Raw genomic sequence first — 26,199 nt, 5'->3', positions numbered from 1 at the left:
GTGCGATTTGAAGCCCAAACACTGCCCAACCGTCGATGTTCACCGGGTCGGCCACCCCGTCACCAGGAACGAACTCTACCGCACCAGATAGGCAACACGAGCGCGCCACCCATGCAGTCACAAGCAACACTCAGAGGAGGCCCCACCGCCGCCGCCCTCGGGAGCCTCAGGGGCGAGCCTAGCAACCCTCTCAAGCGGCGACGAGGTGGGCAAAGGAAGGGAGAGGTGTGGAGGCGACCGGACTAGTCGCCACCCGAGTAGCCCCAGGGGTGCAACTATTCTTTCTCTTAATTTTTTTTCCAAATTTTGCATTGGTCAAGTAGCGTTTCCGTGGCTATATTGTGACTTCACATAGAGTTCTTTTCTTTTTTTCGGAAAACTTCGCAGGGAGTTGAAGTGGATGAGGACAAAATTGAAGCCATCAAGAGTTGGCTGACTAAAGTATCCTTTTTCGACGTTTTGTCAAAGAATTATGATAAAATTGATGCTAGCACATGTATTAATTCGAGTTCTTTGTTTTTACCACGAAACCAAACCAATCAAGCACATTCATCTTCAACACCACAGATCGAGCATGTAGCTAGGATATATAGTTTGATGGCGTTTTACAAACTCAAGCAAGTTCTAAGTTAGTACTACTACACGTAGGAAATTTATGAAACGGCCGGAGGGGCACGTGCGGAGTTAAGTTAACCCTTGAAACATCGTGTACCTATCCACCTACGGCGGCTCCGAGGTCACCGTATCCAAAGCAGCAGCACGCCGCGGCGAGCTCGGTCGGCGGCGCACGGCGACGTTCGCCGTGGACCAGCGGATATACATGCATGCATCCGGGCGTGGTGACACGTACGGTCAAATCGTACCGCTGGCTGGTTCATCTAGGAGGAGAGGAGAGCCCCGGCCGTGGCCTATCCAAGCGCGCGGGCGGTCCACCCTACCGGCGGCATAGGAGCTCGCTCCATTCCATGCGTGCGTTCTTATCCAAAGCTTTGACTGTCAATACATACAGCCAAGATTTTGGTTACCAAATGAGGTAATTTTACCGAGGGGGACTGATAAATGTGGTTACCACGGTTACCGAGAAATACCGACAAATATCGAGAATATTTCGAGCGAATTTTATATTTGAATTTTGAATTCAAATAAGAAAATGAACGAATATTCAAACCAGAGACCTCTCAGAACAGGAACTAGGTTGCTACCAACATGCCATAACCAACTTTCATTGCATTAATTAGACCCTACATACCTTACTGTAAATCGAGTGTTTAAATTCAAAAATTTCAAAAAAATGGTATTTTTTGCTCGGTATGACGATTTACCGAGGGGCACGGAAATACGTGGTAACCATGGGAAATCTTGAAATTTCGACTGATAACCAAAACCTTGCATACAGCACGGCCACCACGTGGAATCCATCCTAGGATCTCAGTGCCTCCTCAGTCCATCCCATGTGTACTGCTTATCCAAATTCGACTATAAATACCCCTGCATACAAGCGTACGGACCACACACCGCATTGCTCACTCACTCATCTCCTCCGTCTCTATCGTCGATCGAGCTAGTGATCTGGTACGTACGGGTGGTGGGTGCTCAAAGAGGGGAGGGAATGGGGACGGCACCGGCGGCGCTAGTGATCGGGTCACTGCTGTGCTGGGCGGCGGCGACGGTGGTGCAGGCGTCGCACGTCGTCTACCCGGAGCTCCAGTCGCTGGAGTCCAAGGAGGTCGCCACGGAGCTGCGTACCGGCTATCACTTCCAGCCCCCCAAGCACTGGATCAATGGTACGCGCGTATTTTCTGTCCATGTTTGTGGATCATCTCCTTCTTCAACGGCCCATTGCTCATTCCTCGTCGCCTTTGTCTGCATGGCATCGACCTACTTCCCATGCATGACGACGCAACAACCAATCAGATCCAAATGGTACGTACGTGTATACTGTGGATATTTATTTGCACGGGAAGATTTAACCAAGACTAAGACTTAACCGAGTCTCGGTCGATGTTATGTTTGTGAGATCTTACGTGAAGATTCGTTCAAAAGTTTGCATGCCACTGTGCACCCAATATCTAAATGTACGTACATCCGGATGGATGCAGGGCCAATGTACTACAAGGGCCTGTACCACCTCTTCTACCAGTACAACCCCAAGGGCGCCGTGTGGGGGAACATCATCTGGGCGCACTCCGTCTCCACCGACCTCATCCACTGGGCGGCGCTAGAGCCCGCCATCTACCCGACCAGACCCTTCGACGTCAACGGCTGCTGGTCGGGCTCCACCACACTGCTGCCCAACGGTGTCCCCGTCATCATGTACACTGGCATCGACCCCCACAAGAACCAGGTGCAGAACGTCGCGTACCCGGCCAACCTCTCCGACCCGTACCTCCGCCACTGGGTCAAGCCCGATTACAACCCAATCATCAGCGCCGACAACGGCATCAACGCGAGCGCGTTCCGTGATCCCACGACAGCCTGGTATGGACCCGACGGGTACGTACATTTTATTTTTGCCCATGCCACTAATAAATTCCCATCTTGGTCTTGGGGGAGGGGGCAGTGCCCCCCCCCCCCCCAACTATATATTGTGCTATGATTATACATAAAAAATATATGTTGTACCTGATATATGTGCAGACACTGGAGGTTGGTGGTGGGCACCAAGGAGAACATGAAGGGGATTGCGGTGTTGTACCGGAGCCGAGACTTCAAGAAGTGGGTCAAGGCGCGCCACTCGTTGCACGCGGGACTCACAGGAATGTGGGAATGCCCCGATTTCTTCCCTGTGGCGGTGGTCGGAGGCAGCCGTCACCACCAAAGCGGTGTGGACACCGCGGAGTTGCACGACCGTGTTATGGCCGAGGAGGTCAAGTACGTGCTCAAGGTGAGTCTAGAGCTGGCACGATATGATTACTACACCGTTGGCACCTACAACCACGACAAGGAGAGGTACACCCCTGACCCCGCCTTCCCGGACAATGACTACGGCCTCCGCTACGACTATGGTGACTTCTACGCCTCCAAGTCCTTTTTCGACCCGGCCAAGAAACGACGTGTGCTCTGGGGCTGGGCCAATGAGTCCGACACCGTCCCCGACGACCTCCACAAGGGCTGGGCCGGGATCCAGGTCACTAGCTTACACTTCCACATGAAAAAAATTTATTTTTGCTACTAGTATGTTTTCTACCGTAAGTGCTGAGATCGAGATGTATTTTTGTTGCTAATTTTTTTTCAGGCGATACCAAGGAAGATCTTCCTGTCACGGAGTGGGAGGCAGCTGATCCAGTGGCCAGTGGAGGAGGTCAAGTCGCTGCGCTCAAAGCACGTCAATGTCAGCAACAAGGCTGTCAAGGGTGGCGAGCACTTCAAGGTCAGCGGCTTCAAATCCGTGCAATCGGATGTTGAGGCAGCGTTCGCGATCAAGAACCTGAACAAGGCGGAAAAGTTTGACCCGACATGGCGAACCGACGCACAAGAGCTATGCAATAAGTTCAACTCGCACGTCAAAGGTGGTGTTGGGCCGTTTGGGCTCTGGCTGCTCACCTCCGACGACCTCGAGGAGAGGACGGTTGTCTTCTTCAGGGTGTTCAAGACCAACGACACCAATTACGTCGTCCTCATGTGTAATGACCCAACAAGGTAACATATAAGATATAACTCACTCAAGTCACATTACTACATATAAGACCCAAGAATGTTGAAATGTTGGACTATCCATGCATCCAGATCCAATAATTCCCTATGATCGTTATCAAACAGGTCGTCGTATGAGTCGCAGATCTACAGGCCGACCTTTGCGGGCTTCGTCAATGTCGACATAGCCAAGACCAAGAAGATCGCCCTCAGGACATTGGTACGTAACTAACCACATGACCAATCATCAAAGTATGCTCTGATTAATATCTATGTCACCGTTGCAAGAGGGTACTAAGCCATGTCACAAACTTCATTTCAGATTGACCATTCTGTGGTGGAGAGCTTCGGGGCCGGCGGAAAGACGTGCATCCTGACGAGGGTTTACCCGAGGAAGGCCATCGGGGACGACGCGCACCTCTTCGTCTTCAACAACGGCGAGTCGGACATCAAGGTCACCAAACTGCACGCGTGGGAGATGAAGACCCCCACGATGAACAAGCTGCTGGAGCAGTAGCAGCGGCCTAGAGGATCGAGGAGTAGAAGTAGCCTATCCTAGCCATAGCTAGCTAGCTTATTAGTTTCGCTGAGATGGATCAATTAGGAGAGGCTGAAGTTAAAAATGTAGTTGTACACTTGCTGCCCACGGAAACATGGGAATGAATAAAGGTTTTAGTGGATGAGTCCATTTTCACCTTGAAGAATTGCAGATCAGTTTATGTCCCTTTTTGTTCGACAAGCTGCTGCTGAACTTCCAGTTAAATATCTCCAAGAGATTTCTAGTTTGTTTTGACATGCACATTTTCTAAGGTGTTATTTTGATGTACATATGTTATTTAATTGTCAATTAAGAAAACTACATTTTTGCTCTTCTCGTCCTGGCTGCAAGCTGAGATGTAACTAAACCAGCAATAGGTTGAAATTTGTGAGAGCAACTGTAACGTAAAATTTCTGTGGAGTATGTGGTTTGGTACATGGCGGCTGGAGCTATATGAAGGTTGAACATCATCAGTTATTAGTGCTACTTACTTGAAGCTCCGGCCTTGACCATAACCTGATAATAATGTTGTACGAGCATAATAATATCCTCAGTTGAGCAACAAAGTACTCATAAGAGCAACTAAGTGCTATTTCCGTGGTTCGGATAAAATATGATACACACTAGGACTGATGTGAACCCTTTTTTTTGAGAATGCCATTGCCATCTTGAAAGTCCTTTGAGCATTGTTAAGTCCATGTTAAAAAACTAAGAAGATTATCTCAGAGAAAATATGAGTTAACTATGAAGACAAAATGTGACTGCTGAGAAGTAGATGAGGATGCGTGACTTTGAATATTCTCTATCCTGGGCCACCCCGAGTCCTTCCTCGACTCACCTGCAAGTATACCTGGTCATCTCCCGGGCCGGGCTTCGGGCGGGGCCTGCCAAAGCCCGAGGCAAAAAACCTAGGCCCGAGCCCAGCCTGGCCACCGGGCCTTGTTTTTGGGCCCAAGCCCGGCCTGAAAGTGATAAAGCCCATTGGGTCTTGGTCCATGGGCTGGGCCCCTTGAGTAAACCGCGAAAACGATGGGCCTGGGCCCAGCCCGGTCTTCGGGCTCAAAATCTAGGCTCGGGCCCGGCCCTGGTACATCGTCAGGTCAGGCTTTTTTGGGCCGGATCGGGTCGGGCCGTTTGAGCTGGGGGTGTCCATGGCCAGGGTACCTGCAAGGAAGCAATTCAAGTCACTCACAAAAAAGGAAGCAATTCAAGTCACTCACACCTATCTGGCAATTTCAAAGTATCCATTCAAATTTTCTATGATCAAGCCACAATCTTCAAGTCATTCATAACCGTGGACACAACTATTTAAATAGGTTTAAACCTTGGAGGGATGCACCAAGTTACCCATGCATGCACACTAGTCTCTTAACGTCACATGACACCCTTCCCTTGGGATGTTAAAAGAGTATGACCGACAAGACACTTCGCCTACACTGCAAACCAGTCCAGGGAGTCACCCATCTGAGTTGATTCTGTCTGAATTACCGAAACGGACCTGACTGTTGTGAGCATAGCCCAGGACCATCCCGCAAGATAACCACTTGGTCGTGCCACATTCCTACCATGCCATGTCAACATATAAATAGAAAGGGGAAGCGCGGAGGAAATCACCATTTCCTCGCCGGCCTCTTCCCCTTCCAGTTGTCGGCGCGGCTGTGCCCCTTCTCCATGTAGGCGTCGGCGTGTGGAGGTGCGTCGTTGTCAGAGCTGGAGGTGGAGCCATCCGTCACGTCGGAGTTGCACCTTTTGCCCGACAGCCTGTGGAGCAGGCGGTCCTGCTCCTTCGCATTATGGGCCGCCTTCGCCTTTGCCGCCGTCTCCTTGTTTGCCTCGCGCTCCGACAACTCGATGGTGGGTCGGAGCACCTTGGCATTCTTGCAGCGGAGGTGCCGCACATCTGTCTCCGCCATCGTGAGAGAGCGGCGGAGGACCAACGCTAGGAGTGCGGCCTCGAAATCGACCGACAGACGGAGAACGCCTCCCCCGCCGATGTCCTCTCCCTCGCCCACTGCCGCCCGCACCAGGCTACATGTGCCTCAGACTCGGGCGTCCTCGTGCGCTCCGGCCCCGGTGTGGGCACGAGGACCCAGAGGTGCCTCGGTACAACTTCCAGACTAGAGGGTGGTGGAAGTGGGCGGCGTACCTGAAGGAGCGGAGCAGAGCTGCGCGCCAACCAGAAGGGCTGACGACGTCGCCGATGCTGCGTCGATGGATGACGGGCGTCGAGGAAGAAGATCCGCCGCTGACGGGGCCGCCTCGCTTGAGCAGCGACCTCCTCTAGGCGATGCGGAGGACCACCTCCTCCACATTGATGTTCGAGCCGTCAGATTCTGCACCGGAGCCACCGCTACTTCCGTCGCCGGCCATCGGATCGGAGGGAAGGGGATCAGAAGTGGAGTGGATGAAGAGGGGAGTGAAGTGGTGTTTGGATTGACCGATGTCTATAGTTTTTCAGATGGGGATATTTGTGGGGCACGGGTCGGCCAGGCTGGGCGAAGCCGACGTGGCGGATGCGCCCGGTCCACCTCATATCCACCTCATATTATGGACTAGATATGAGGGGCGCCGAATGAGGAAGTCATGGATTATGGGGTCCTCGGGGAGCCGGCCTATGTGACATGGGCCGGACTGACGGGCCATGAAGATACAAGACGGAAGGCCTTCTCCCGAGATGGGCCGGACTGACGGGCCGGATGGGACTTTCCTTTGCGTGGATGGCAAGCTTGGCGTCCGGATGTGTAGTTTCCTTCCTCTATAAACCGACTTTGTACAACCCTAATCTCCTCCGGTGCCTATATAAACCAGAGAGGTTAGTCCGTAGAGATAATCATAATCATACAGGCTAGACATTTAGGGTTTAGCCATTACGATCTCGAGGTAGATCAACTCTTGTAACCCCTTACTCATCAAAGTCAATCAAGCAGGAAGTAGGGTATTACCTCCATTAAGAGGGCCCGAACCTGGGTAAACATCGTGTCCCCTGCCTCCTGTTACCTTTGATCCTTAGACGCACAGTTCGGGACCCCCTACCCGAGATCTGCTGGTTTTGACACCGACATTGGTACTTTCATTGAGAGTTCCTCTGTACCGTACACAGAAGGGTTGATGGCTCGCCTTGTCATCAAGGACAGTATCACTTCCAAAGAAGCCCTAGCTTCAGGGCAAACCCTCCGGCTTGGCAGCTCACCATGGGCGCTCGTTCGGACGTTAAGCCAAAGTCAGCCCAGCCTGTCACCAAAAATCATCTCCACGTCGGCCCCGTATACTCTGACAAGATGGATCCGACAGATGTATCGACCTTAAACGAACTGCTAGATCGCATCGCTGCCCTGGGGGTCGCAACTGACTATGATCGGATTGGGCTTAAACCCGATCAGAGAGAAATCAAATCTCCACCGATCACCCATCAGGCGGCACTTGTGGAGGAACAAGCTGACAATAACTCTTCTCCTACGTTGAGAACAAAGTATGTTCGGATTTCCGAGCTTGGAGAGCCGGACACCCATCGTCGGGAGGACACTTCCTGTCCTCCGAACATAGAATCGGGCTTTGAGCCTGAGAACTCACCGGACACTCCGGAGCCTGGGCTAGTAACCTTGGAAGTTCTTCAAACTCCAAACTCCACAATGGGCCAGGGTTCGAATTTAACCCCACCCACCCACCACAAGCAATATTCCCCAAGAAATTCCGGTCCTTCGGATATATGCGACCTAATGTATGTGCGGTAGCAGCCTCAGGAAACAGTCCATCACTTCTGGGCCAGATTCCTCCTTGTTAAAAATAAGATCAAAGATTGCTTGCTAGGGTTTAACCCTAGCATATATAGCGCCTCCCTCGCTGCCGCCGCGAAGCGGGTGTTGGTGACCTCCTATTGCGCGACGGTAGCAACGGCGTTCGCTGTGATGGCTTCGTCCCTCCCGTCTGCCGCGTGCCTCCTGCTCTTTCTCTTCGCCGACTCCCTTGCCCGTTGTTCGGGTGTCGGCATCTTCTTTGGCTTGGGCGCGGTGGCGGTCTTGCGGGGGGGGGGGGGGGAGCCTTGCCTTTGCGGAGGGGGCGACCGTCATGCCGGACAAGGCGAGAGAGGCGAGGCCGGCGGCGGCGTCGAGGTCGTCATCCATGGCGGGCGGCCGGAGCGTGCGCGGGCGGGAAGTTTTTTTTGGAAGAAATGGAGTAAAATGGTATAGGCTGCCACCAACCAGCGGGCCAGGGGGAGGAGAAGGCAAGAGCGCGCGTCCGTCTCGTATCCGCGCCGGCGCAAATCCGACTAAAAAATGGGCCAGGAATGGGTCATCAGGCAGACGAAAAGCAGACGTGTGTCCGTTTGGGTCGGCGCGTTGGGCCGACTTTTCTGTCCGCGCCGACCCAAACGGACGGCGGTGGACGCCATTACCCTTGCAAAAGAAATCAACGTGCAAAAGGTGATTTTGGAGACGGACTCGCAGGTGGCGGCAAGGAAGGTTTTAGGTGATCAAAAAGATCTCCCAGCTAATGGGCAACTAGTTGAAGAGATCAAAGTTTTACTTGGTCTTTTGAGGAGTTTAAGGTTGCTGAACTTCCAGTTAAATATCTCCAAGAGATTTCTAGCTATTTTGACATGCACATTTTCTGAGGTGTTATTATGCTGTACATGAAAAAGGCACACAACTGGTGTTATTTAGTTGTCAGTTAAGAAAACTACATTTTTGTTCTTCTCGTCCTGGCTGCAAGCTGAGATGTAACTAAACCAGCAATAGGTAAAATTTCTGCAGAGTATGTGATTTGGTACATGGCGGTTGGAGCTATATATATGAAGGTTGAACATCATCCATTATTAGTGCTACTTACATGAAGCTCTGACCTTGAGCATAACCCCTGATAATCTTGTACAAGCATAATAATATCCTCAGTTGAGAAAAAAGTGCTCAAGCAGCGTGGATGCATGCTAACATATTACTCCCTCCATTTTTATATGCAATGCCACTATCAAAATTACAATTTGTATCTATACAAGGCCACTAACACTAAACGAGACAAAATTGTTGATGTTTGCCTCGTACTAGCAAAGGGAACATTAACTATCTCTTGCATGCATGTGGGTGTGAGAAAGTTGGCTTGCATGCGCCTCATTAATCAACCAAAAGGAGTGAGAGTATTGGCTTGTTATGGATGGATCAGAAAAATATGCATTAATTAGCACAACAAACAAGGAGACAAGCTAGCTTGCAATATTGGCTTAAGTACACATTTACTTTTGCCTTGGTACCTGTAATATGGGTTTGTGGTCTTGTATACAAAAATGGAGGGAGTATTTGAGTTCAAGGGAGACCGGATCTAGGATTTCCCTCAAAGCATGTTCAGAAAAGAAGGGAGGACCGCAACATCAATGCCTTCAACAAGGAAACGGTGCCTGTAGGCGCCGCCATTGACGACTTCGGCCTCAGTCGGAGCACGACTTTCGCTAGCAGTCTCGCCCTACCAAACCCATGGCCCTGCCATCCCATCCATCCTACCACCTCCACGACACATGAGCATCTTGCTGCATCTCACCCTTGATAAGTCTCCGACGTATCTATATTTTCCGTATGTCTCATGCAAGTATCTTATTTTTTATGTAAACTTTGATATTTATTTGGACTAACCTACTAATAATTGCAAGACAATCACAATTTCTTGTTTTTCCTTATGTGTGTAGGAACTTCATGGAAATTCAATGAACTATGAAAAAACTTCAAGGTCCGGTAAAATTTGGAGTTACTACATATCTGTCCATGCAAGTCTAATTCTTAAAGATCATCACTTGGACCCCTTAAGATTGAGTCAAATGAAGAAAATCAATAACTGAAATTTAAACTCCACATCATAGCAAAACCATAGCACCTGGAATCACCCAAATCTAAGTTCGTATGCACTGTGTGGGCCCAACCCAATATTTACAAAAGCTGCCACTTTCAAACAGAGTGACAAGATTGACTCTAAATCCTTCAAAACTTGATGGATTCGAACGTGGTTTGATCCTATGGGCAAGAAAGGCTTTGGAAGGGCCTAAACATGTCCAAGGGCCCTTGGATCAAAGCCTTATGGGTTGGATGGCCGAGATTGGAAGACTTGACCTACATTATTGGGAAACCCTAACTTTCCACCCGGGGGGGGGGGGGGCACCCTTTGGTGCCAAAATTGCAGCACCATAGCCTCCATCTATAGAGTAGAAAGCCCATCTCCAACAAAAGAAAGGGGTACCTTCCCTCTCCCTTTCGGCGGATGTGGGAAGGATGCCGGAGCACTCCACCATTTCCGCCACCATCTTCCTTGGAGTAAAGGGTTCACCACTGTAAAAAAATTGTAATCTACTACTAAGACATGGTGTTTGATTCAAAGAATAATTCGCCTATGATTTGTTTCATTGTTTTCATGTCTGGGTAGTTTTGTTTTGTCCTATTATAGCGGTGTTTTGGGATGCTTAGTATGCATTGTATGAATTGTTATTGTATTATACTAGGGTGTTAATATAGAGGTGCACACTATATTGAATCACCCTTTAGGGTAAGCAATCTGTTATGAAAAATTCATTATGGTAGGCCGGAGCGACAAAAGCCGTTTCTTGAGTTTAGGAATTATAACATAGGCGATTCGAAAGGAACCCTAGAGGAAGTTATGGCCACAGTTAACGGTTTACCTGAATAAATCTCAGTATTTGTGGATACTTGCTAGGAAAACAATTTTAAGTACATGTGAGACCATTATTTTGCAGCATGTAAGTACATTCTGCCGCATAACAATTCTAAGTTTGTACTGGGTGTGCTATGTCACCGATTGCCTAGGGAAAATTCCACCGCTACCTTCACAACCATAAAACTTTCTCTCTTTTTATTTTTACAAACTGCTCCCTCTGTAAAGAAGTATAAGAGCAATGATCTAAACGTTTTTATATTTCTTTACGAAGGGAGCAATATATAATAGTACCTAACTATTAACTTTATCATTTTATCTTAGTTGTAGATAGATAGCTTAAACATAGTAAATGTTTAGTGGGTTGTTTTCTCCTGGGCGCCAACGAGGGCGATATAGGAGGTGGCAGGAGTGGGGATCAAGGCAATAATGAGTTTTTTTTTTCAATCACAAAGTGAAAGGAGTTTTTTTTTAGAAATGATAAATACTGAACGTTCGGGATTTGATCATGGAAGATCGAATATTTTTTATGACAATTTTAGTTGACGCGAGGATGAAAAGTTTAGGTGGCAAGCACGATAATTTTCTGGCAAAAAATAAACTTAAAGTAGATTGGCTATGTTTACCAACTAAACTTGCCATGGTAAACAAATATAAATTGTCAAAATAACATTTTGTTTAACATGGTCAAATCCGGACTTATGGACGTTTTTTTTTTGAGAGTACACCAAAGACGTACCATATTTTTATAGAAGTCAGAAGACAATTACAAGAAGCTACAACTCGTTGCAAACAACAAGTGTAGACAAATACCACACCCAAGCTAATCTAAAGAAAATCCTCCGCACACATAACATACACAACGCAAAGGCGCCTACCCTAACTAGAGCAACATAGCCGCGTCGCGACCAACACCGATCATCTCGAAGAGTAACAACTTCAATTGGACTACCCTAGTCGACGCACCAACCACCCTTGAATGCCGAAGAGGAGATGGCGAGTAGTTGGCGGGACTCGGCTGGTCCCAAGAAAGCCACCATCTTGAGCTCACTGGCAATGGCGTACATTGCGCCCATAACCTCCAGTTGGACCAACGACATACATCAGAGGACCGCATTACAGAATCACCAAGCCATGTCTCCACACCCGGTACTCCCAACAAAGAAACGACGCAGCAACGCCACCATCGCCGGTCCAAGACCTAGGCTTTCGCCCGGAGACGACAATCCGAACAAGAGGGGGAAGGTGGCGACACACCGTAGCAATGCCTCCAAGGAGGGAAACGATACCCACAGGCGTCTCGTCGCCAGCACCGACCAAAGACGTGCATGATTTTCATTCATAATGTCGCCCACCTCCCATCCCTCGCAACGAATTGGGCCACTCATCTGTAAAGGATCACACCACAGCACCTCGCCATCATGGATGTAACATCGCAGAACACCTATGCCCAGCACGGCCGAGGGCACTCAGACCATCATCCACCTCCCGCACAGCCGGGGAAAGCAACTCTAGACCACCTTCCCGACCCAAAACCAACACGGCCAGGGGCCGCCGGCGCCTCAAGCAATGGCTGAACAAGCCACTCCTGCCGGACAGTCACACACAGAGAGCAACCCTCGATGCCTGGAACCCACAAACGGAGGAAAACCAGCCGTCTGATGGAGCTCCCTGCAGAGAGCTGCTATTCCGAGCTCAATCTCAGATCCAGCACCGCTCCATCTCCTCCTCATTGCACTCGCCAGCAGCAGCCCCCACACCGGCTTCACCAGAAGGCACAACGCACCCTGTCCACCGCAGCAGCTCCCGACCGCCGCTAGCGAAGCCCACCTGGGCGAGATCTGGTGCCTCCATGACCGGGCGCGCCGTCCCCTCCGAGATCCGCCGCCTCTATGACTGGGAGGGCCGCCGCGCACCAACACCTCCTCCACAAGCCCGCGGCTGTGCTCCGCCTCCGCCTCCACATGCGCACCTCGCCGCCTGCCACGCCACCCGCCTCATCGCCAGAGAGACCACTGCGCCACTTGCTTGACGCCACTCCTCCGCGCGTGGGAGGCCCGTCGGGGCACGCAAGACTTCGCGCGCCGCCTTTGACGGCTAGGGGAGATCGAGGAGGGGGGCGCTCGCGGGGCCAGGGTTGGAGCCTCCAGAGCCGCCCGCGGGAGCGGCTCGGGAGGGAGGGGAAAGTTTTTCTTATGGACGTTTTTTAACTTGTGAATAAAGGAGTTGGGCCGTTCTACATGTTCTTTTTGTTGTGTCCCTGCCCAGTGTTCTCGGTGGGTCCCACGGCGCAGAAACCCCCCACGTGATCATCCTAGGCGCTCCTCCCTTTTCTAGTTTTCTTCCCACCCGTGGCTCCTCCGTCCTCTCCGCCCCGTACGCTCTTGACTGACTGAACCGATCCGGCGACCCCTGCCTCCCTCGGAGAGCATCCCCCCACCGGATCAGCTCCTCCTCCGGTGGACCGCGCTGCCGTGGGCGCTGAGCGAAGGCCTCCGGTGGATCCGTCCCGCGGGTGAGGAACCCCCGTCTTTCTTTTCTTGGAGCTGATTTTAAGCTGGTTCTTGCTCGCTGCTCAACGATCCCGGCTGGTTTCCTTGCAGAGCACCGATCGCGCTCTGATTTTCGGCCGTTTTGTTGGGGGCCTGACAGCCAAGCGGAGGTGAGGGGAGGGGGGCGAGGCGAGCAAGGAAGTAGCCTGAAGGTGGGGTGAGAAAGGGAAGCAGAGGAACCAAGGTCTGCTGCCTCCGTCTCTGTCTTTCTCTTCCAGATCTCTTCTTTTCAGATGCCCTCTTTGCGATTTGCCAACTCTTTCCTCGTAGCATTCGAGAGCTCACTGATCCCACCAATGCCAGCTTAAACTAGTACTAGTAGTATATTGAACAGTAAAACAGAGATCTCCTGACATTGGTGGGTGGTACTAGTTAGCTGTAGTATAATTTGTTTATGCTAAGCACACCTTTCAGCTAAAGTACTTGGCCAAGGGCACATGAAAAATTAAGGTTTAGGGGCGAACGAGCCTGCTGCTCTCCTAAATTGCAATCATCAAAGTTTTCTCCGCCAACCAGGCGCGTCTTCGACTTCGCTTGACGAACTGCTGTGAACAAATCCTGCAGAAAATTCTAGATTTTTGCAATCGGAGTTCTTCAAATTGGCAAGCTAAAATATATGGGATGTTTATGGTTGGATGCTTTAAGTTGGAGAGGCTGTCAAAGCCAAAAATAGCAGTTAATTAAGGAAATATAGTTGTTTCGTTGATATGATATCAGTATCTCAATTCTGAAAGAGGGGTTAGTTGAAAATCCAGTAGTCAGATTATAGTAGTGTTGAACTTATGGATTACTAAATTTGCGGAATCTGTGTAACGGAATGAATTTCTTCTTTGTCATCTGCACATGGTTTCACTTTTTATTGATATACTAACATGGTCTGGTTTTGACATACAGATTCAATATAATTTTGTGGTACACAGAAGAGTAACACATCAAAGACAGCGCAAATACATAACCATCAGCATGCCTTTTTTCCTTACTGTTTTTTCATGGTTTCTCTGGTCATCTATGTGCACAGTTTGACCCAGTGAAGCTGAAGAAACTTGGGGCCAGCGTTTAAGAAGAATTGGCCTGTAACAGCTGGCAGTTCTTCTACTATAAGGTTTGCAATTTTCATACCCTTGTTATTTGTTTTATTAATTTATGGATATTTACTTAGATGGTAACTTTGCAAAATAGTTTAAACAGCAATATTCCAGTATGGTACCATAACCCTGAATAAAAACATCCAGCTAGTAGAATTGAGCTATGTGATTGAAGTGCCGCTATTCAGTATTTGTTAACATAACAATTTCATTCAGATTTACCTTGCAAAAAAAAAAATTCATTCAGATTTATGATCCTGCTTGGTCTAGCATTGTAGCTTTATTTTTACATGACCAGACTACCTTCAGCCAAACAATGTTGTAGATTTTCAGTAGTAAAAATCAACGGTCTGTTCTGTGTCATCTTAAGAGAGTACTGAAGAGCTAGATTATTTCAGAGCTCAAATTTTATTCTTTTTTGCATGGTTAAGATGAATTACACGAAGCGATGTTACATTAAAGTGTAACTGTAGTGCCTTTCTTATCTTCCAGCACTGTACAGTTGGTGCTGCTGCAATTGTACTAGTCAATGTGGTGAAAGCTAAGAACCTTGGCCTTCAAGTTATTGCAAGGATAAAATTTGAGCTGAAGGTAGTCTGGTCTTGCCTTACATGCCTTTCATTATTCATTGCTGGTGAAACAAATGTTGTTTGAAAATTTTCGACCCATTATTCTTGTTAATGATTACTTATACAAACATTATCCTTCCCTATGTCTCAAAACTGTGAACCTAGATAATATCATCCAATGATCTTTTTCTGTAGGATTCAATGTTATTTTTTTCTCCTTTCTTATTATTTTGCATTACAATGAGTTTTTTTGCATTAACACTCATTACAACTTCAAGCGCTTGTACTATTTACAACAGCTCCAGCTCTTGCTATCCTAAAGGTTATATCAAATTCAGGTCTCAAGATTCACAAATAGCCTCATTCTAGTGGATACGATCAAGAAAGCGACAGTTTGGTCACACTTGGATCCGGTAAAGCCATTTTTGTTCGATTTTTAGGAATGTCGCTGTTACTTTTAACTCAACACATGGAGATGCTAATTGACCCGAGCTATGTGAAAAATTCCATAATTGAGGAAGAACTCTAATTCTTACTACTACTCGAGCTTCTCGACCTCTTGTGAAATCTATTCATTTAGCAATGTACAGAAGGAAATGGTAGCTTCATTTTCAATCAAGATATACTGAATGGATATGTAGGAATCAAAGCAACCGCTAGAGCTCTGGAATCAGAGTTCTTTGAATTTGCACATTAAAATATTTATGACGGGTTATATGAAAATAATCTTACTGCATTTGTCTTCGATAGTACACTCACTGTTGTTTTACCACATGTACCAAAAAAGAGAGTTCATGGCCGGTGCTCCAAGTTAAAGAGCCAGTCATGTTATAATAGCTACATAAATGTTCAAGTATCTCGATTCTTAAAAAGGGTAAGTGACTTTGGTTATACATTTGTGACACTAATTACCCCTTCGAGTGAAAATTCGTCTAGAATACCCCTTTTGAAATCTTTGGACCCTTGTTTTTTGATGCGTGTCCATCAGGTAAGGTGTGAAGTGACGCCCTGTATCCAAAAACATGTGGACGGCCACAAGGAGTGGAACAGATAGACAAGAGAAGCTTGGACAAGATCGCCAATGATGCCCTCCGATCCTTACAGTTTTTTTTACAAATCAATGACGCAACATGCCGATCCTATCGACCATAAACAGACAAAATGTAAAACTGGGGTAAAACCGTGTTAAAAGTCTCCAAAATCTGACATTTCGATAAAAGTTCCGCTAAATAGGGTAATATGTGTCACAAATGTACAACTACAAGGTAAAAAATGGAATTCACTCTTATTTTTATTATCCTTGCTACTTGTTTATTTTCCCTTAGGGGTGAAATGTATGATGGATGGATATAGCTTCAACTTCTTTTTATTCCTGCACCATTCTTCATTAATCATTGCTCACACAATTTTACTATTTCAGGCCGCAAGATGACTGTAATAGATTTCATAGATCTGAGTGATCATGATATTATTGACTTGAGCAGCAGCGATGATGAGACTGTTCAGGAGGATCATATTGCAACTCAGCACCGGGCGGCGTCGCTTGATAGGCAGACTATGCATGTCGTAGCTGGTGAAGGAATCCAAGATGTGCAGGCTGCGCTTGTTGCAGCTAGTGAAGGAAGGCAAGATGTGCAGGCTGTGTTTGCTGCAGCTAGTGAAGGAAGACAAGAGGCTGCTGATTGCGGACATGCTTTGGAAGCCACCACATCGTCCTTGGTTACGGAAAAAGAACCTCTTGTTGCAGCTAGTGAAGGAAGCCAAGATGTGCAAGCTGTGCTTGTTGCAGCTCGTGAAGGAAGCCAAGATGTGCAGGCTGCGTTTGTTGCAGCTAGTGAAGGAAGCCAAGATGTGAAGGTTGTGCTTGTTGTAGCTACTGGAGGAAGTCAAGAAGTTTCTGACTCTGGAAATGGTTTGGAAGCTACAGCATTGTCTTTGGTTACTGAAAAAGCACCTCTTGATATGGCTGAATCGCACAACTGTCCTCGCTCTCCCACATCAGCGCCGTTCCCCAGTATATTCCTCTATCCCTTTCTCAGTACAGTTGTGTGTATCAAGCAAACATTGCAACAAATTATTATTATTTGAAGTTAACAGCACCCTTCCCAGAAAATAAATTAACATTGACCTTCTTCAGGCCCGACTTCTACCGTTCTGAAGGCTCCGACCTTTGAAGGTGGCGATGCAAAGCTGGTAAGAGGAAAAGTGAAGCGTCCCAGGAAGAACTACCACACCGGTACTCCTAGGACAAGTCCTAGGTTTGAACTGAAGCCTGAATGTCGGAACGGGCCTCTAGAAGAGCTGCCAGCCGAGGCACTGACCTCTGAAGGTGGCGACACGGAGCTGGTGAGAGAGAAGATGCAACATCCTGGGAAGGATTACCATTCCGGCACTCCTGGGACAAGTCCTAGGTTTGAACCGAAGCGTGAATGTCATAACGGGCCTGTGAAAGAGCTGCCAGCCGAGGCTCTGACATCTGAAGGTGGCAACGCAAAGCTGTTGAGAGGGAAGGTCAAGCATCCTCGGATGAACTACCATACCAGCACTCCTAGGATAAGTCCTAGGTTTGTACCGAAGCTTGAATGCCATAACAGGCCTGTGGAAGAGCTGCCAGCCAAGGCTCTGACCTCTGAAGGAGGCAATGAAGAGCTGGTGAGAGGGAAGCTGAAACATCCTAGGAAGAACTACCCTGCTGGCACTCCTAGGACAAGTCCTAGGTTTGAACCAAAGCGTGAATGTCATAACGGGTCTGTGGAAGAAATGCCAGCCAAGGTTCTGACCTCTAAAGGTGGTGATGCTGAGCTGGTGAGAGGGGAAGTGAAACTTTCTAGGAAGAACTACCATACCGGCACTCCTCGGACAAGTCCTAGGTTTGAAACAAAGCGTGGATGTCGTAACGGGTCCGTGGAAGAGCTGCCAGCTGAGGTTCTGACCTCTGATGGTGCTGATGCAGAGCTGGTTAGGGAGAAGGTGAAACATGCTAGGAAGGATTACCATACTGGCACTCCTAGGACAAGTCCTAGGTTTCAACTGAAGCGTGAACGTCACAAGGGGCCCGTGGAAGAACTGGCAGCCGATCACAAGAGGTTCCGCACACTAGAAGAATTAATTGCCTCTCCTGACAATGCAGAATCTGCGAAGACCCCGTCTACTGACTCTCTGAACTAAGGTAGTTGACTGAATATGATCCCCATGAAACTTTCGAACTGTTGTTTCTCTAGATTGTCTCATGCATGTTTACTTAACCACCATTGTTGCATTTGTAGTGTGGTCGGAGCTCACGTTGCCCCATGTATTTCTGAGTTATATTACCATTGCACCAAATCCGTCTAGATTATAACTTGTGGCTGACTGTTGACTGCAATACTCTCGATGTTCACGTGCATTTCTGTGAGATAATGCCTGACAAGCTGCTGATTCCAGTTGAATATCTCAGAGACTTTGAACCTGTTTTGTTTCTCATGCACATTTTGATGTACTTGGAGAAGGTACACATCTGGTGTTATTCGGGACTTGAGAGAACTATCGTATTGAAATTTGTGAAAGCAATTACACTGTTAAATTTGTGAAAAAAGTGTGTTTTGTACATGAAGCCTGAAGCTATATTTTTGTTCTTTTCAGAGATGAATTTAGGACTGAAGGCTGAACAACATCAGTAGTACTTGAAGAATGCTGTTCCTTGGGAGTTGAGAAACAACATCAGGCTGCAAGCTGAGATGTAAGTGCGCATTAATCATGTAACCAACCAGCAATAGGTTGAAAGTTGTGAGCAACTGCAGCGTGAAATTTGTGGAAAAACTCTGTTTTTTATGTGGTGGTTGGAACTATATTTAGTTGTGTTCACAAGGGAATTTTACAACTGTGAAGGTTGAACAACTCCGTCAGTTAGTGCTACTTGTTTGAACTATTTTTTTGGCGAGGGTACTTACTTGAAGTTCTGACCCTCTTCTAATAATGTTGTGCAAGCATAATAATATTCTGGAGACATATTGTTTGAAATCATCTCATATTTTTCGAAATAGTTCAGAACGCTGAAAATGTATAACTGATGATATACATGACATGAGTGTTCTTAGATATAGTTCAGAAATAAAGATATAACACACCAGGATTTATTTGAACCATAAACGCAAACCTTTGGAGCATGCCATTTTCTGTCTTGAAAGTCCTTTTAGATCTATCAAGTGCAGGTTGCTCAGAAGGAAATAAACATTCACACACAAGATTTGATGCTAACTATGAGAAGAAAATTGTAGAAATTCCTTTGCCATTTGCCAGCTGCATGTAATGAAAACAGAAAGAGAGCAGCCAATAGTTAGTGAGTGTGAAGAACTTCTTCTTTAACTTCTTGTTATGTGAACAACTGGGAGATATTTGAAAAAAAAGGAAATCTTTATCGCTGTTAGAAGAGATGTTAAATGCAGGATTTTCTCCTACAAATTTGACCACTACACTAATATCCTTTGGTTTAAGCCTTTAAGGGCTCATTCGGCTTGGAGGAAATCAAAAGGTAGGAATTAAGAGTTGGACAGGAATTTGGTAGAAAAGAAAGATTATTCCTTTCGGGAAAAGGCTATGAGTAGCTACTTTTTTAAAGTTCGAGTTAGAAGTTCAATTTCTTCTTATTATTATTACCGAGATACATATTTTCTATTTCTAGAACACATGGCAGAAAAATATAACACCAGCTGGTAGATGTATAGAAGTAGTGTAGTTGAAAGAAGCTGATGCTAATGGAGCACAAGCATGATAGTAGATATTTTGCACTTGAGCAACAAAAGTGCCATCTTATTTGAATTTTGAAAGGGCCTGAGGGTGAGGGAGATTGGTGCATTTGGGGACTTTTTCACTGTTCTAACCCATTTGTCAAAGTTTAGCACGATTTGACCCGTGTTTGAAAGTTTTTTTGGATCTGACCCATTTCAAGACGCCAGCAACCGTGGCGTCTAGATTGCACTGAAGACGCCACTAACCATGGCGTTTAGGTCCAAAAGGTTAAGTGACATGCATTCATGCATGCACACATGCATTTTTCGTGTGGCGGTGGCTTCCTCACGCGAGCATTAATCTGATCTGATGAGATCTGAGGCAAAAATATTTATATACTGTGTGCTAGATAGCTATAGGAGATGCCAAAATACAATTTTTGCATTTATGATACGTGATCAATCATTTGACGGAGAAACCGTTAGAGCATAATCATTTGACGAAGATACTGTTAGAGCATCTACAATCACGATTATCAAATCCGAAGCCCTATAATCACGATTATCAAATCCGAAGTCCTACACGTCCGCGGACAGTGACCGGTCACGCCTCAAATTCTCACTCAGCACAACCGCATACCTCATATTCGGCACCCTATATCCATACTATCTATGCAACGTGAACTAGTCTACGTAGATCAAACAACGGACATAAAAATCGTCAGCAAACGGACACCAAATCCACTTTACATCATCCAAAAGTTCTCCACGGTTCATCACCGGACATGTTCTAAACTAAAACAACTAAAAAAAGATAATAGTATTGCACGAAAAATGCATGTGTGCATGCATGAATGCATGTCACTTAACCTTTTGGACCTAAACGCCATGGTTAGTGGCGTCTTCAGTGTAATCTAGACGCCACGGTTGCTGGCGTCTTAAAATGGGTCAGATCCAAAAAAACTTTCAAACACGGGTCAAGTCGTGCTAAACTTTGACAAATGGGTTAGAACAGTGAAAAAGTCCCATTTGGACTATACTAGTACTACTAGTAAAGAAGAATCTGGCTCATACTCCGCACAGCACTCCATCCACAGAGTAAAGCTGTCTCATGCGTACTGCTCTGCCATGCTCTGATGGATGGATGGATGGATGGATGGAGCAGAGACACAGGAGTATAGGACGGGAGCTGACCGGGCGTCAGGGCAAAGTGGTGGCCTGCCCCGTCCCTTCCCGAGCTGGTTCGGGCGGAGCGAGTGGGCATCGATAGTCGATACGACGCGCGGCAGAGCACACTTTTGCATCGAATAATGGGAGGAAATTGCACAAACCACCACTTATTGGGGCTGGTGTTGCGCAAAACACCTACTATACGAGTTTGTTGCGGAAAACACCGCATATTGATGTAATACATTGCAGATAGGTCTAATCTAGTATTTGGATGCATTAACATAATTACTGACAAATGGGTCCCGCTCGTAAGTGCACATGTGACAATAAAACCGGCCACATCAGCCAACATGTTAGACTGTCATTATCTCCAAAACCTGTGGTCCAGTTGAGCCGAAACTTTCCTAGATTAGTATTGAATATATGTAGTATTTACTGAAATTATTTCACATTTTTCTGAAAATGTCAAAAAAATTCACACTTTTCTAAAATTGTTAACTTTTGAACCCAAATTTAAAGCTTTCTAGCTAAAATCTAAAACCTTTGCAGAACAGTAAAGCTTTCTAGCTAAAATCTATGATAGTTTTTTTAGATTTTTCCGCCCAACATAAATATAAAAAATAAGTTTTATTTGATTAATATATATATATATTTTAGTATTTATGTTGGACGAAAAATTTTGAAATTTTTATCTCACATTATAGTTAGTAAGTTTTGCTGTGCTGCAAAGTTTGAAGTTCAAAACATGTTCTATATGAGAGAAACAAAAAAGAGAAAAATGCATATACAAATTTAGTTGTCTCGCACAGATCTTAAAGCAATATTGGAGGACCAGGATAGCAAGGCATGGGTGCAAGTGCTCTAAAAATCTGCGTCCCTCTTTGCTCGAGCCACTATGTATGAGATGGTTGTGTCTTGTTTCATCGACATCGGCTTTCAGCCCATCTATTTTTGTGAGTCGGCTTCCAGCCCACTTATTAAACTGTTTTTTTACTCTGGTCTTTTCACTTCTTGGTCTAATATACATTGGCTGATGTGGCCGGGTTTTATTGTCACGCGTGCACTTAGAAGCGGGACCCATTTATCAATAATTATGTCAATGCATCCAAATACTAGATTAGACCTATGTGCAACGTATTACACGAATATGTGGTATTTTCCGCAACAAACTCGTATAGTAGGTGTTTTGTGCAACACCAGCCCCAATAAGCGGTGGTTTGTGCAATTCCCTCCGAATAACGGCAAGCCAGCCATGCCATGGGTGCTGCACGCAAAGGACTGGACCTGCAAAGATTTTTTACTTTTCTTTTTCAAACTTGAACCTGCAATGCAGTGCTGTGAACTGCTCTTGCTTGTCTCGTTGCCATGACGGCATCACGGCCAGTGAAGATCGCTCCGGCGAGACGAGGCTAAGAGCATCTCCACTCCCCTCAAACCCCCACCAAGGCCCCAGGGAGCCTTTTGTTAGGGTCGGTGGTGAAAAAACGGCCCAGCCGTGTCTTCAGATTCTCGTTTATCGCCGGCTTGAGCCGAAATTACAACCGGCGAACCCAACACATCGAGGGGCGCCTGCTGAAGCGAAAAGCGTGTGGGCCCATGCCGTCGGGACACTGGCCGATTTCCCCCTTTCCCTCCATTTCCCCAGTGCTGCCCCCCTTCTCCCCCGCCGCTCCCGCTATTCTCTCCCTAGATCCGTCCACCGTGCCACCGAAGAAGTATGCACCCCCCCCCCGCGCGCGCGTAGCCACCGATTCCGTCCAGCCAAAAAGGAGGAAGCCGAGGGCGCCGATGATAAGGCGCCCGGGCATGTCGAACGCCTAGTGGAAGGCCAACGTTGATCGCCGGGAGGCGGTCACTGCCGATCGGCGGAACATGCTCATCATGAAGAAGGCCAGAGACGCGGCGGCGGCGGCGACGGAGTAGGAGGAGGCGTCTCGCGCGGTGATGGCGAACCTTCCGCCTCGACAGTGCCCACAAGCCGCGTGGGGGGAGCCAACAGAGAGCGTCGCGTCGCCGGTCAACTTCTCGCCGCCATTGTGGGGGGTACGCGCCCTCGTCTGGCTACGCCTACAGCAACGTGCATGGCGGTTTCAACCCCAGCATCACTTTCCTGCATGTCGCGGCACCACGCGCGTCCCCTCCAGCTTCAACACCGACCCGCGCACTCCCTCCCCCGCGTTCGCCGACGGCCTCAACACCCAGTACAACTACTCGTCGCCGTCCTACTCAGGCTCGCCTGCGCCGCCTCTACACCGTGGCGCTCTACCCTGCAATTTGGCCTTACACAATGTATCCCTGTTCCATCAGACGCTTAATCAACGCTGGTCGCGCACGGCTCGGCGACATAGTTCAGCACCACCGACGCCGACATGGACGAGATCACCACGAGTGGCTCGGTCGTCGCCACTTCGTGCCCTGGGTTCCGTACGCAAGATGAAATGCTGGACGCCGCTGTTGACATAGAGGACGAGCTCGATGATGCCGAGGAGGAGGTGGAGGAGGAAGAACTGGCAGAGGCGGGGCCAGCGTCCAAAGGGAGAAAGAAGAAGCGGGTGGCCAACGCCAAGCCGGGCGAGCCTCGCGTCAAGTGGACATCCAAAGAAGACGAGTGCCTCGCTGCAGCATGGAAGACCGTCAGCATTGACCAGATTACCGGCTCGAATCAGAATGCCGACACGTACTGGAGAAGGATCAAGACGGCGTTCGACGAGCACAAGTTGGTCGACCCCGACTTTGCCAACATCCACATGGATCACGGCGAGAAGGCCACGACAAACCACTGGATGACCATCCAGGCGGCATGCAACAAGTGGCATGTGATTCAAGAGGAGGTCGCGGCTCGCCCGGAAAGTGGCGCCAACGTCGAGGGTCAGGTATGGCCATCGGTCGCCGGCCCCGTTCTTCGCCTGTACTTCGCCGACACTTTTGTGTTCGGTTGTGCAGATGATTCGGATGTTCAACATGTTTTATCAGGACAACAACGACCAAGAGTTCAAGTTACTTCATGTGTTCACCAGGATCGAGTCGTGCGAGAAATGGACGGAGCGTCGGCTCGCTCTCGCCAAGGCCAAGGACGCCTACAACCCGCACGCACCTGCACCATCGACATCAGAAGGGCGCCCTGATGGCAACAAAAGAGCCAAGGCGGCGAGGGACGTGGCACCCGCTGCTGAACGTCTGCAATCATCGATCGAGCAGTGCATCGCCGACGCCAAGAGCAATGCCACCAAGAGGGAGGAGAAATCCGTTGCGAGGTGATCGACGTTGATGATGAAGACGGACGTCAAGCTCGACCTTTTCAGGACCAACATCGCTACAAAGAAGAGGAACACCGACCTGGCGTTCTTGATGGGGGCGGACACATCGACGAGCAGGTGAAGGCATGGTACTTGGTGGAGCGTGGCCTCATCTTGAACCAGATGTCGGGACCGGCGGCGACCACCGCCCCTATGCCCATGACAACGCCAACGCCGACGCCGAGCCCGAGCACTGAAGTTGTACACACGCCGACACCGAGCCCGAGCACTGAAGCCACGTCGACACCGAGCCCGAGCACTGAAGTTGTGCCCATGCCGGCGCTGACACTGACCTCGGCCAACCCTGCGGCAGAGGAGCCTGCCGTTTGATGGGCTCCATGTCTATTGTTTCTACCCATTTGATCGTCGGACTTTGGCTATGTTTGATCGTCGACCTGTGGCTATGTTCGATCGCCGGACTTTGGCTATGTTCGATCGCTGACCTGTGGCATGATGATCACCGAACTGTGTCGTTTTTGGCAGCGGGAAAGTGAACTTTGAATTTTGATGTGTTTGGGGCCGAAACATGGGGGCACGGGTGGGAACTCGATCGCCCCCAGGCCGAAAAAACCGCCGGCGCAAACGCCAAAAGTTCTTCGCCGGGTGCGCTGGGGGGCTGAACGGCTAGAGATGCTCTAAATTTCATGTTTTGACCCTTTTGCCCTAGTTTAGTCGGATCTGACCACTATTTGAAACAATTTCTGGATCTGGCCCTTTTACCTACTGCTAGGGAGCATGGCGGTAGGGTTGAGCAGGCTACCGCTAAGGTGTGTGGCGGTAGCACACTCATCCATGTCAACCCCGAGTAAACAGAACTGTCTCGGTGCCGTCCACCCTACCGCCAGAGCCCTCGGCGGTAGGCTATGCAAACCTATCGCCAAAGACCCCGACGGTAGCCCCCAACAGTTATAAACCCACTAGGGGCTGGGCACGGGGGCCACCCACGAACTCCAGCCCCATCTTCTCCCCTCGCCCCGGCCGCCCCGCCCAGCACATAAAGGAACTCCTCTCTCTCCCCCCTCCACTTCCCTCCTCCAATCTTCTTCATTTGACCACCATTTTTGTGGATCGATATGGCTCCGAAACGACAAAAGTAAGCTCTCTCAATCCCTCCAATTAGTTTTACTCGAAATGCTTTCGATTCGATGCATTATTTGGTGCAAACAAAGCCTATTTTCTTAGTTTTGGTTGATTCTAGGATTGCTTAGCTTGATTCTCAATTATGTATAGGGTTGAATATGAACTCTAACAACTAGCTGTAGAGATTATATGTACTTTCTATATGAACCCTAGTTCTTCACAAATTTAGTTGGAGATTCATTTTTTTTGAAAGAATGGTCATATGATTGATGCTGGAGGGATTGTGTGGCACCCCGGCTCAGAGAGACCGGAACACCCCGTATTCCAGCCTAGAGATCAAGTCTTCTGGAATACAACACTGCTTGGCATAAAACAAATCAGCTCTTATTACAAAGTGATATGGTTACAAGGGTTCCAATATAACGGGGAATTACATCGGCACGACGACACTATGCTAGCAACAGAACAACTCATAGCAGCGGGATATCTTCTAGCAGCGGAATGACGACCACAGTAATGGACTCCACACAACAGGGAATCTGGCTGGAACGTGTATCCTAGCTTGCAACCTCGGGATCCTCAATAATCAAGCAAGCATGACATGACTTTCAAACTGGCATGACACGCCAGGTGAGTACTTTGAATGTACTCCCAAGCTCACAGCAACCAAAAGCAATCAAGACAAACAACAACATGGCATTTACAGGTTAAACATTAGAGATGGACATGATACCACTAGAACAACATAAGCATGGCATATGAACATGAGCAATTTGAACATCACACAACTAGAACCAGATGAAATGAACATGGCATGTTACTCATGATGTGGACCGAATGGTACCGGGATGCAACATGCTTAAACTATCATAATTCAACTTACTCTGCTCGGGGGTTATCTCGTAACCACCACATTGACTAA

General features: G+C 48.1%; 2 protein-coding genes across 21 annotated transcripts; both read left to right on the top strand.

Moving 5' to 3' along the window:
• Window positions 1–1,609: 1,609 nt before the first annotated feature.
• Window positions 1,610–4,155, top strand: LOC123068294 (beta-fructofuranosidase, insoluble isoenzyme 3). Of its 2 annotated transcripts, XM_044490830.1 has the most exons (7): window positions 1,610–1,784; window positions 1,915–1,923; window positions 2,100–2,493; window positions 2,638–3,127; window positions 3,236–3,639; window positions 3,760–3,853; window positions 3,956–4,155. In XM_044490830.1, exons 1-7 carry the CDS (start codon window positions 1,610–1,612, stop codon window positions 4,148–4,150), a joined length of 1,761 nt encoding a protein of 586 aa, XP_044346765.1. In that variant the 3' UTR covers window positions 4,151–4,155. The 2 variants fall into 2 exon arrangements, with proteins under 2 accessions (XP_044346765.1, XP_044346764.1); XM_044490829.1 differs by lacking the exon at window positions 1,915–1,923.
• Window positions 4,156–13,109: 8,954 nt separating this feature from the next.
• LOC123068295 (uncharacterized) lies at window positions 13,110–18,973 on the top strand. 19 transcript variants are annotated; one of them, XM_044490845.1, is made up of 11 exons: window positions 13,110–13,334; window positions 13,423–13,555; window positions 14,266–14,283; window positions 14,390–14,473; window positions 14,949–15,047; window positions 15,364–15,438; window positions 15,813–15,899; window positions 16,014–16,290; window positions 16,446–17,039; window positions 17,163–18,194; window positions 18,647–18,973. In XM_044490845.1, the coding sequence occupies exons 9-10, from the start codon at window positions 16,454–16,456 to the stop codon at window positions 18,191–18,193; spliced, it is 1,617 nt and encodes a 538-aa protein (XP_044346780.1). In that variant the 5' UTR covers window positions 13,110–13,334; window positions 13,423–13,555; window positions 14,266–14,283; window positions 14,390–14,473; window positions 14,949–15,047; window positions 15,364–15,438; window positions 15,813–15,899; window positions 16,014–16,290; window positions 16,446–16,453; the 3' UTR covers window position 18,194; window positions 18,647–18,973. The 19 variants fall into 19 exon arrangements, 18 of the variants coding, with proteins under 18 accessions (XP_044346780.1, XP_044346779.1, XP_044346775.1 ...); XR_006431684.1 differs by lacking the exon at window positions 14,949–15,047 and adding an exon at window positions 18,292–18,513 and having other exon boundaries at window positions 14,266–14,473; XM_044490844.1 differs by lacking the exon at window positions 14,266–14,283.
• The last annotated feature ends 7,226 nt before the right edge of the window (window positions 18,974–26,199 follow it).

The sequence above is a fragment of the Triticum aestivum genome, chromosome 3B (genome assembly GCF_018294505.1).
Source record: "Triticum aestivum cultivar Chinese Spring chromosome 3B, IWGSC CS RefSeq v2.1, whole genome shotgun sequence".
Lineage (NCBI taxonomy): Eukaryota > Viridiplantae > Streptophyta > Magnoliopsida > Poales > Poaceae > Triticum > Triticum aestivum.
Note: the sequence above shows the minus strand (reverse complement) of the source record. Positions and strands in the feature narration are given on the sequence as shown.